Source organism: Camelina sativa, chromosome 16, assembly GCF_030686135.1.
Source record: "Camelina sativa cultivar CO46 ecotype springtype chromosome 16, ASM3068613v1".
Classification (NCBI taxonomy): domain Eukaryota; kingdom Viridiplantae; phylum Streptophyta; class Magnoliopsida; order Brassicales; family Brassicaceae; genus Camelina; species Camelina sativa.
Genome location: NC_141895.1, coordinates 21,713,698 through 21,725,721, shown reverse-complemented (window position 1 = coordinate 21,725,721; position 12,024 = coordinate 21,713,698). Strand labels below are relative to the sequence as shown.

At 31.4% G+C, this 12,024-nt stretch overlaps 2 protein-coding genes across 3 annotated transcripts; one reads left to right on the top strand and one right to left on the bottom strand.

Annotated features, from left to right (window-relative positions):
• Positions 1-889: 889 nt before the first annotated feature.
• Positions 890-3,058, bottom strand: LOC104751144 (disease resistance protein Roq1). Its single transcript, XM_019238286.2, has 2 exons — positions 2,428-3,058; positions 890-1,899 (listed from the first exon to the last, which is right to left on the bottom strand). The coding sequence occupies exons 1-2, from the start codon at positions 2,982-2,984 to the stop codon at positions 1,137-1,139; spliced, it is 1,320 nt and encodes a 439-aa protein (XP_019093831.1). The 5' UTR covers positions 2,985-3,058; the 3' UTR covers positions 890-1,136.
• A 4,603-nt stretch (positions 3,059-7,661) lies between these two features.
• Positions 7,662-9,817, top strand: LOC104751143 (FBD-associated F-box protein At3g49020). Of its 2 annotated transcripts, none has more exons than XM_010473034.3 (4): positions 7,662-7,880; positions 8,013-8,866; positions 8,957-9,091; positions 9,197-9,817. In XM_010473034.3, the coding sequence occupies exons 2-4, from the start codon at positions 8,045-8,047 to the stop codon at positions 9,506-9,508; spliced, it is 1,269 nt and encodes a 422-aa protein (XP_010471336.1). In that variant the 5' UTR covers positions 7,662-7,880; positions 8,013-8,044; the 3' UTR covers positions 9,509-9,817. The 2 variants fall into 2 exon arrangements, with proteins under 2 accessions (XP_010471336.1, XP_010471335.1); XM_010473033.3 differs by having other exon boundaries at positions 7,665-7,880; positions 7,996-8,866.
• The last annotated feature ends 2,207 nt before the right edge of the window (positions 9,818-12,024 follow it).

Genomic DNA, 12,024 nt, shown 5'->3' with positions numbered 1-12,024 from the left:
ATTGATTTATATCCTCTCTTATATTTTTAAAAACAAATAGATAAAAGTTGATTTAGAACAAATAGTCTAGTAAATATATAAAGGGTCCGAAAATATTTTTAGTAATTTCCAAACTTTTGTACTAGTCTAATAATAAGGATCTTTTACATACCATTATAGTAACTCTCTTTTTATATTATAAGTTTTTCACTATCATTTTTTTTAGAACAACTTTTTTACTATTTAAACCCCTTATTACTTATTAGTTTACTAATGGTAGTCGCTTATTTTAATTTAGCTGACATATTGTTCTCTTTTCTTCACAAATATTCTTTAAAATATTTCTTCACAACTTTATAAATTGATGTTTTAGAAAATAATTTTTTGTCTCTAAAAGATTGATGTTCTAAATATTTTTAATACTAAAACGGTGTAAAAGTAAAAAAGTAAAGAAAATGTCAGAAAAATAAATCATCACATATGTATGAGATGAGATGACCAAAAATAAAAAGTAAAAATCATAAAGAAAAAAAATAAATAATAAATTAATCATATACACCATTATCTTAATATGTGTGACTAATCCTAAACATCAAACTATTAGGAACAGAAGGAGTATCTTTTAGTCTTCGAGAAACATGGACATAGGAGCATAGATTATTAAGTTAAAACTGATTCAGTTTCATTCGTATTTATTAAGTTATCTCAAATTTGTTCAGCTTGATTCATATTTTTTCCCCCAAATAATTCACATGAGTCGGCCATTGAATCTTCCAAGTACACAAAAAAAGCAGATGAGACTGGGAAGAGAGTTGAGTTTCGCATTTTATTTGTGTCTCCTGCATTACATTTTATTGGACATATCGAAACATAAAAAAAAAACAATAGCAGTATATTGTACAAACAAATCTTTTTAAAAAATGGTGTCTTCTTTATTTCTTTCAAAGGGATAACAGTATTACAAACAACTGGCACATCCAGAAGTAAAAAAGAATGTCTTAACATGTTAAAAACTAAAGAACGAACAAACAAACAAATCAATTTAATATTCCTGGTTCTAAACAATCTATAACCAAGAAAAACAACAACTTATTTGACCTAAATCTAAACTTTGTATCTAAAAGAATTAATTGCCTTATTAAATCGAATGAGTCTAACTAAAGACTATATACTATTGCATTGATCCTTTGTCTAAGTTGGCCTTTGTCACACAACAGAGTGAATATATTTTTCAAGGTGATAAAAAAATAATAACCTGAAATATTCATTGCTCCATATGTAGACTGGTCGAAACCAACATGATCGTCTCTTTGTTTGAAGGCATCTGACCTAAAGAGCTGACGAACTTCGTAGCATCTTAAGAGCTCTACTTCGTAGACACTCCTCACTACTGATGATTTAAGTAACTGTCTATCTTGTGTTGTTATGATGATTCTGCTCCCTGGACCAAACCAGTTAAATTCTTCAGCAAGTGCATCGAACTGTTCGATCTTGTCTACATCGTTCGCCACAAGAAGAACCTTCTTGTTCCTTAGCCTTGCTTTGATAGTCTTAAGACACTTACGAAAGCTCTTTGTTGCCAAACCTTCTCCTTGCATCTTCGAAAGAAGCTCATCCTGTAAATGAGATTTACGGCAATGTTGCGAAATCCGTCTCACGTCTTCGAGAAAACAATGAGCTTCAAAGTCATGTTTGATGTTTTGGTAAACGTGGCTAGCCAGTGCTGATCTACCAATGCTTCCTCTTCCCCAAATCCCAATCACTCGAACATCCTCATTGGAATTCAGATCAAGTCGTGGATACAACTCTCTCATGTGTTGGTCGATCCCAACTAAGACATTATCATTGCTTGGTGTTTCGGAGAACAACTTGTTTGATATTTGCTCAGTAATTTCTTCGACCAGCTTTGAGTCATCTTCCCTAAAACATAAACATAATAAGACCAAGATTCAAACTTTGAGAAACAGAAGACAAAGATCCAAACTTTGATATAGACAGAGACAAAATATCCTAACTTTGAGACACAGAGACAAAGATCCTAAATTTTAGAAACAGAGACAACGATCCTAACTCTGAGAGACAAGAGACAAAGATTCTAACTCTGAGACACAGAGAAAAAGATCCAAATTTTGGGATACATTAGACAAAGATCCTAACTTTGGGAGACACAGAGACAAAGATCCTAACTTTTAGAGACAAAGACAAAGATCCTAACGTTGAGACACAGAGACAAAGATCCTAACTTTGAGAGACAGAGACAAAAGATCCTAACTTTGAGACACAGTGACAAAGATCCTAACTTTTAGAAACAGAGACAATGATCCTAACTTTGAGACGAATGCTCCTTTGAGACACAGAGAAAAACAAATCGAAATTTTGAGAAACGATTCAACAGATCCTAAATTGTATTTTGTTCGAGCCCGATTCATAGGTTTTGGAGATTTATACCAATCCTTTGAACACTCGCCGGAGAGGCTAGCCAATTTGGTCAACGCTTCCCTCCACGATTTGACTCTTTCTTTGCTTTCTCTCTTCTCATGCTTCTTGAACTGTTTCAAGACAACTCCGATCTGTCTCCTCACAGCTGAAGGATCCATCTGATAGAAAATGGGTATCACAGTGAGCAAACCCAGTTTCTGAAGTTTCAAAATCTCCCTGAGCTCTTCGAGACACCAGGGCGAAGCAGGGTAGTTCACAGAGACCACCACGACCGCGATTCTCGACCCTTTGATTGCTTGGAGAAGTTCCGGAGAAATCGGGCGGCCTCTCTCCAGTTCCTTGTCGTCTTTAAACGTTCGGATCCGTTTTGATTCCAACTCCCTGTAGAGAAAACTGACGAAGCTCTTGCGAGTATCCGCGCCTCTGAAGCTTAGGAAAACGTCGTATCTCTGAGGAGTGAATGAAGAAGAAGACGAAGAAGATAAAGATAGTGACCTGGAATCGAATATTCGTAACGATTTAACATTTTTCTTAAAACACAATAAGTTTTTTAAGATCTTGTTCATGACTTCAAAGTTTTTTTATTTGTTTTACTCTCTTTATGGGGCTTTTGAGTTTGAAAGCATTTAGCAAGTGTATTAAAAAGGAGTAACGCATTGAGTCTGATTTTTATAGGTGAGGAAGAAAGACAACAACGTTACGTACGGTGCGGAAATTACCATTAGATTTCGGGGAAACTATTATGTGACTTTTTGGTGTGACAAAATTAGTGTAAAAATATATAAGAATGTTGAACAAAAAAAAATATATATATATATATATAAGAATATCCTACATTTATTCATTAGATATACTTAAAATTTAATTATTAATTTATAATATAGTACAGCGCCGCCCATTCTGAGTTTGAGGCTGCTTAGCTAAGAAGAAGTTGAGTTTAATTTTATGTGGTGTATGCACAAGCACAAATACAAACACTGCTTGATCATTTCTTGGAAATAAACACATAATACATATTGAGCTACAGTATTAGAAAGAGATGTAAACCACAAACAGATAAGATGTTCGATATATTTGATTTGTATGGGTTGATAATATTTTCGAAGGCATGGTGACATGATCCATGACGCATACCGTACAACCCTTCTAGATTTCACGTGAAATTTACGCTTAAAAACCGAGTTTATCATTAATCAACAGAGAATTCAGAATTATACTACTACCTTTAGAGACATGTTTACGTGTAAATACCAGTATAATAACCATCCCAAAGTTTGAAAAACATTATTCTTCCGAGTTCCAATCAAAATCTTGGATTTGTTAATTTATTGTCCACATAACGATCGATGTACGTAATCATATACTCCAAAGTAGATTATTTAATTTTTGTATAAAACATGCAACGTCACAGACAAGATACTTGAGATTTTGTGTACTTTGATTGTACCTTATTAGAATTAATTTTAAAAAAGGTTTTGTTTCCTGAAAGTAATTAATTCGCCGTTGAAAGGTTCCAACATATTTTATACGTAATTGTTGTGCAGAAAATGTTTAGTCATTGAGTTTGTAACGCACGTAACGTATGCTACTATACTTTACCGAGTCATATGTTCGTCGAGTCTGTACAGTAATCCCGACCAAATATACATTTTGTTATTTTTCTATACCAAATTCTTCTTGTTTTACTCAATAAAGAAGTCAAATACACTTTTTTCTTCCTTTTGTCATGGTATATTGTTTCCTTGTTCAACAGCAAGAGTCAGACCTATTACAAATTTATAAGGAGAAAGAGTCATACGCTAAACATTTGATCAGAATTTTATTAATTTGAAAAGTCGATAAAGTTGTAAAATATCTCTATAAAATTTCTTACTAAGTTTTGTAGACGGAAACTGTAAAGAGAGATCCAAAGTAGGGATTCAAAATTAAGCAAAATATATATATATATATATATATATATATAATAGTAATCTGAATAAAATATCACCAAAAGTTGTGTATTTTTGATCGTACATTTCAGATAATTTTCCAAAAAAATCGGTAAAAATTCTAATTGTGTATTTTACTAAAAGTTGCGATTATTCATTGTAACAGTTTTTTTGTAAAATTGCAACTATTCATTATAGAGTTGTGTTTTTGAATATTCATATCTTTTGAAATCTACATACATTTATTTGTTTGAACTGTTTTCATTTTTTTGCCAGTACACAAAATAATATAAAATTTCAATTTCAACAATTTTTACAACATTCTAAATTATTCTCTAACATTCATCGTTTTATAAGTAAAGAAATTCCTCCAATTCTTGATTTAACAAAGGATTTTTAGAATGATGAATCTAATTTACAACTTTTAGTTAATTTTAAATATAAAATATTAATAAAAATACATATAGTTTTTTTTCAAGAGCTCGATGGATTATATAGTGAGTTTTTGGATTTGACTTTTGAATATATGGTAATAAAGATGTCTTCTATTTAAAAGCAGTTTATATGGGTTACATACATCAAAAAATTTAGATGCTGCATTAACATTACTACAAAGTCCAGATCTGAAAAGATATCCTCAAGCTATATGGCTATCTTGTATATTTTTTATTTATGTTGGATGAAGTTTACGTGAAATGAATCGTTTTAAATGGTATTATTTTCCAGCTAAAATTTCAACTGTTAGAAGAAAAGCAATAATTATGATTCATCACTTTAATATAAAATGAAGACCTTTTCGTTGAGTAATTTTTTTATATTTATTTTTAAAATCACACAGTTGCGTATGTTCATTTTAGAGTTGTGTATTTTACCATAAAATATCTATGTAATATATATATATATATATATATATATTTAATATTTATACAATAAAAATCTATATAAGACTAACAATCTAAATAAATACCAGTAACAGTAAAAATAAATGCCAGTAAAAATCTAACGAAAAGGTATATATTGTTATTTTTATATACCTTTTCGTTAAATATATTGTTATTCTTATATAGATTTTTATTGTATAAATATTAAATATATATACTTTTTCATTAGATTTTTACTGGCATTTATTTCGAAGTACCTTTTCGTTAAATAGTTTTGAAAAAAAAATTATACGGTTGCGTCTGTTTATTGTTGAATTGTGTCTTTTACCATAAAAGAAATTTATACAGAGGATTTTGTTTGTTGTAGAGTTATGTTTTTTCATCATATCTTATTTACAAATTTTTATTCCAATAGTTATGTTTATCTAAATGTTTATGTCATTTGAATTATATATATATATATATATATATATATATATATATATATATATATATATATATTTCTCTTTTTAGATAACTAACAAATCAATGAATCATTGTTCGCTGACACAAATTTTTCGTTTCATGCTGAATCTAAATAATATGAATTTTAATATTCAATATTCAACATTATGATATAATCCAACTAAATACTTTAGAAATGATAATAGTAATATAGAATTTTAATCAACTTTAATTATGTAAAATATGTGTTTTTATCGTAACTTTTCGTAAAATATGTGTGTGTTGTAAAGATTTTTTAACTATTTCATCTTTTATTTTTAGAAGTTGTGTATTTTATTATAATTATTGGTTGATAAATTTTCACTCAAGATAAAATTTATTTTATTTTAAAAATTATTTTACCAGAAACTGCATTTGCTTATTATAATCGTTTGTTTGATATTCTCACTTAGGATCAATTCGTCATAATATTTGTTTATGAGTAATATAAATATCAATAATTGTTATCATGCTTGTTACTCTTTACAATAATTTTCATACAATATCTTATATTGATAATAAATATAAATTATAACTAAAGTTGCTGCGATTTATTATGACTTTTCATTTGATTCTTTTTGTCATATTATTTTTTATTATATGTTTTTATTTTGATGGTTGTGTTTTTTAAAATCACAGTTATATATATTTAATATTTATGATGTTTTAGTCCTACTTATTATTTTCTTCTTTTGAGATTATTTTTTAATATATATTTTCAAATGATTTTGTAATATATAATTTTAAATTTTAAATTTAATTTACTTTTTTTTGAAATATTTTTCTCGCGATATCGCGGAGTATGCGGGGTATGAGTTCTAGTGTCCAAAATAGAAAATGAATAAATGAATAAATGAGGTTTTGTTATTTCGTCTAACTTTCGAATAACTGAAATTGGCCCCAATGAGCAAGAGTTTTGGTGGCCAGCCGAGAAGGTTTATACATTTTCATGAAAATGTGTATCATATAAGTTATAACTTATATCTAAACTTAAAACATATTTTGTAATAATTTAGAGACAATTAGCACTTTCTTTATTATTTAAGAAAATAATATTGTGTACTATTCATCATAATATATATTATTATATACTTTTAATTTATTTCTTATTTAATAAAATTTATGTATTTCGATTAACAAAAAAAAAATACAAACACACCATATTATAAATTTTTTATTTATTTTGTAATTTATTTTAAACACTTTCTAATCTAAAAATAAATAAATATTACTGAATGGATAGAGACAACACAACTTCAACATCAAAACGCAGAGATATCTGGATTACAAACGAACCGAAGCAACCCATCGAGAATTAACAATCGTGACTGGACTCCACCTCCCTCTGGCTGGATAAAGTGTAACTTTGACAGTGGATATGTTAACGGGAGACCTTATACAAGCACAGGCTGGATTATTCGAGATTCCACAGGTCACGTTCTCTACTCTGGTTGTGCAAAACTGCAATCCTCGACATCTGTTCTTCAGGTCGAAGCCCTTGGCTTTCTCCATGTTCTACAGTTGACTTGGGCTCATGGACTCCAACATATATGGTTCGAAAATGATAATCGAGAACTAGTTGATCTGATCAACAAGGCGGGCGATCACTCGAAGATTGGTACTCTCCTGTATGATATCCGTTATTGGATGTCAAAACTCCCTATGTCATCTTTGGATCATATCAACAGGGAACGAAATGCTGCAGCGGATACGTTATGTCGTAAAGCTCCTTTAATAAGTGGTTTGTATCAATACTTTACAGTACCACCAAGGTGGCTAATTCCATATTTGTATCAACATTAACAAATTAAATAAAATTCAGATGTTCAAAAAAATAAAAAAATAAAACTCGAGACAAAACCAAGAAACTTGGGCCTCAACGATATATATTGGGCCTAAACGGTGACCAAACAAACCCATTTAAAAGCACTTTTCACTGTTCTCATCTTCTTCTTCTCCAGATTCTTTTGTTAAAAGCTCACTCTGTTAGGGTTTCGTGGCTCGCTAATCCTTTTATTAGTTTCACAAACCCAATAGAATAGTTTCTGAAGCTGAATCTCTCTCGTCACCATGATCATATCTAAGCTCTAATTGGATTCGTTTGTTCGCAATTTGACTGATTTTGTGCCAAATTGCTGTCTCTCTGTTCAGAAAGAATGGAACAAAAACGGTATTCTTCTCGCCTTCTTTATTTCCCTTCTCATTGTTTTCGTTACACTAAACTTTGAACCCCTTCAAGTCTTTGTTTTTTTCTTTTTCTTTTGTTTTTATTTATATTTTTACAGCAAAATCGGTGGTGAAGGTTTGAGTAGTCGAGGTGTTGCACACAAGGACATGATCAGTGAGTTGCCTGAAGAGTTGCTTCTGCACATATTGTCTTCACTTCCGACAGAAATTGCTATAACCACTAGTGTTCTGTCTAAACGGTGGAGGTCTCTTTGGAAGGTGTTGCCAAATCTCAATTTTTATTCTGGCTATCACCATACATCTTCAGAGAATATTTGCAGTTCTTTAATTCTACATAAAGCTCCGGTTCTAGAGAGTTTGCATTTGGGATTTGATGATGAGAGTGATGCTTCGGATGTTGGGATATGGATTGGAATTGCTTTTGCACGCCATCTGCGCAAATTGGTACTCAGTTTTCCATGTTATGATGAAGACTCAGTAAGATTTCCGAGTGCTTTGTGTTGTTGTAGTAACACACTAGAGAGCTTGAAACTCAAGTTTTCAATTTTTCTAGACCTTACTTCTGGGGTCTGTTTCAACTCCCTTAGAGAGCTGCATCTTTACTATACACTATTCAAAGACGAGGAATCTGTTTCAAACCTTTTATGTGGCTGCCCTAGACTTGAAGATTTGGTGTTGCATCGGATAAGAAATAACGATGTGGAAACTTTAACTATTGCGGTGCCGTCGTTACAGAGACTAACCATTGAAGATGATCACTATGGTGGTGATGGTGGCTATGTGATAAATGCTCCTTCTTTGAAATACTTTAACATCGATGGGTTCAATAGGATTGGATTTTGTCTGATTCAGAATGCGCCAGAGCTGGTGGATGCAATAATCACCAACGTTTTTGATATAACCAATGAGAAAATGCTGGAACCTCTTACTTCAGCCAAACGCCTTTCCTTAGACTTATCACCCCTAAAGGTAATATTTAGATTTAAGTTTTTATCTCTGCAACTTGGCTAACATTATTTTGTGTACTACTAATGTTGTCTGATGTCTGATGATGCACAGGTTAAGTATCCTACTCGTAAAATCTTCTATCGGCTTCTATCTTTGGAGCTGCATACAAACAAAGAAGAGTGGTGTAATCTTCTTTCGCTCATGCTCAATAGTTCTCCTAAATTACAAATCCTCAAGCTCATTGACGTAAGCCATTTCATATTTAGTCAGCTACTCTTTTTTTTTTTTGGTTTTCCAGTGCTCTTTTGAGGTATATTGATGATCTTAAAAATATTACGTTTGATATCTCAGTCAAAGTGGTATATTAATAAAGATAATCTGGTGGACCGGAAATGGAATCAACCGAAATGTGTACCAGAATGTTTGTTGTTCCATCTTGAGACATTCGAATGGACAAGATACGGATGGCAACTAGAAGATGAGAAAGAAGTGGCTACATACATCCTCAAGAACGCAAGACGCCTGAAGAAAGCAACTCTCTCCACAAAATCCATCAAACCTAACGAGCTCGAGAAGTTGGAAAAGAGACGTGAGATGCTCAATGAGTTGGCTAATGTGGTTAGGGCCTCAGACTCATGTCACCTCGTGTGTGAAGCTGATTGATACCTACTCTTCTAGTTAATTGTTGTTCCATCTTGAAACATTTTTGTGGAGAGGATACGGATGGCAACTAGAAGATGAGAAAGAAGTGGCTACCTACATTCTAAAGAACGCTAGACGCTTGAAGAAAGCAACTCTCTCCACAAAAACCCATCGAATCTAGAAAGCTCGTGGAGTTGTAAGAGAGACGTGAGATGCTCAACGAGTTGACTATTGTGGCTAGGGCTTCAAATTCATGTCACCTCGATACCTACTCTTGTAATTGGTAAAATATTTTTCTTTTCAATTAAGATTTCTATTTTGTGGATTTAATTATAAAACTGGTAAGATATTATTTATTATTATATTATTAAAATATCTACAACTTCGTCTTAGATACTAATCGAACACAAGTAAATTGCTGAATCTAATCAAGTCTATTAATCTGAAGCAAATCGTAACAAAAATGGAACAACATCAGTATGTTTCATTTATGGCCATGAATGGAATGGTTTTTCAAATGGTTTTTAGCTTTTGGTTTTTAGATTTTAGTTTTTGGTTTTTAAAATATTTGGTTTTTGGTTTCTGTTAAAAAGATTAAAAAATTTAAAAAATTGAAAATAAGAATTGAAAAATGAAAGTAAAAGAAGAACGTAGAGAAGAAAATGAGAAATCAATATGAGAGGGTTTTTGTTTTTTTTTTGAAAATTGATTAATTTTTCAGAAACTAGATTCCCAATTTTTTTAGGGAATCTAATTTTGTAAAAGCTTGAAAGGCTGTAAATCTAGTATTATGACTTTTAATTTGATATTTTTTTTACTTAAAACTCTTTTTGTCATGCTAGATTTTGAACCAATGCGTATTTTGGTGAAAATTATATATGATTGGTGACAATTATGAAATATTATCTTGTAAAAAACTTTAAATTATTATTTATGCAAAACTTTTACTTCAGTTACACAAATTTTTAAAAAAATATAAAAATCAGTCTTAGAATTTAACTGGACGTCGAGGCGAGACGAATCGAACATTCAAACTGGTGACCTTGCATATACTGAACCATTTATTTGGCCACCAGACAAATGAAATATTTTTAGAATCATGAATTAATATATTTTCTCATATTTAATTGGATGTCACCATCTATGTCTTCCTATTTTTTTTTTCCACTGTTTTCTTACTAAACAATTTCTTATAAATATTTAAGAATTTGTTTGTTTGAACAAAAGACTTCTGAAAATTATTTTGAGAAACTTCACATAGATTTTTAGTATAGAATTTTGAAAAAACATATAAAAAAACTCCTGTTTTAATATCAATATCATGATTTCATTCTCAGTTGCTGTTCTTAGATAGCTAAAAGAGAGCGTTAAAGATCCATAAATATATTGTTGACATTTCAAGATCTGACTCTCACTTGTAAGATCAGTTTCTCTCATCTCTCTATCTCTGTTTTGTTCACTCTGTTTTGTTCATTGAATAACAAGAAAGTGTTATAGAACTTAGAGAGATAACACAAAGAGATTACATTTTATTTTCGGATCTCAAGGATAGATTCTTACAACACACACATCATACTTATACTACTTTTACTAGTTGCACCTCACACATGCATCATGACTCTTACACATTAGACCACATTCCTAGTTACTAACCCTTACACATCATAGACTTGCTTTCTTACACAAGCCACACTACTACTACAACAACTCTCTTAGCTAGGTTTTAACCAAACAAATGACTAAGTCACAACACAACTTTCTACTTTGTCTTGTCCTTGGTCTCTTGCTTCTACTTGTCCAGTCCATCTTCCACATGGACCACCAAAACATCTTTCTCTTTGGGCCTAAATCAAGTTGGTGGCCCATGACAAAACACACAGGCTTGTTGACCTTTTTCTTGTCGTTGACTCTGCTTCTTCTTCTTCTTCTTTACGGAGCTTTGCTTCTTTTTCTTTGTTCTTCGACTCACTGATTTCTTCTTTCTCTTTGTTGCAGATTTAGTCAAGAACTCAATTCTCAACATATATAAGTCCCTAGCCGGTTGCATGATAGGTTCGTCGGATATATATATTTGCGTTATGGGCGGCGTCTGATTCTTTACTCCTATGTTATTGAATCGAAATTGTAATTTGCCAAGGGAATTTTGAGAAATGCTCTTTCCTTTGCGGCTTTGCATATTGAGGTATGATAAGAAATGGTTATTTATGCATGGGACAAAATAAGGTATTGATAGGATCGAGTTTACTCTTTTAGTTATCTCCTTAGTAATAGGAGAAGTAGTGTCTCCACTTCCCACTTTCTTATTTCCTTGTTTGTAGGATCGTGAGCGATCAATGCTATTTGTATTTAAAGACATGTACTTCAACAGAGAAGTTATGAAGAGAAAATTGCAATAACTTGTTCTAAAGTCTTTGAGAACCAAAGTGTTCTTGTCCTTTGTTCTTGATAACATTGATTGTCCTAAATTGGGACCTATCAGGTATTGCATGAAGAACGCGATTTACTGGACCGGACAACAAGGTTTTTGTAGTCTTACT

Excerpts from the sequence above, each read along its gene's own strand:
- LOC104751144 (XM_019238286.2), bottom strand. The coding sequence starts at position 2,984 with ATGAACAAGATCTTAAAAAACTTATTGTGTTTTAAGAAAAATGTTAAA. Across the intron at positions 1,900-2,427 it reads GGCGAGTGTTCAAAGGATTG|GGAAGATGACTCAAAGCTGG; the intron begins GTATAAATCTCC and ends TTTATGTTTTAG.
- LOC104751143 (XM_010473033.3), top strand. Across the intron at positions 8,867-8,956 it reads TAGACTTATCACCCCTAAAG|GTTAAGTATCCTACTCGTAA; the intron begins GTAATATTTAGA and ends GATGATGCACAG. Across the intron at positions 9,092-9,196 it reads AAATCCTCAAGCTCATTGAC|TCAAAGTGGTATATTAATAA; the intron begins GTAAGCCATTTC and ends TTGATATCTCAG.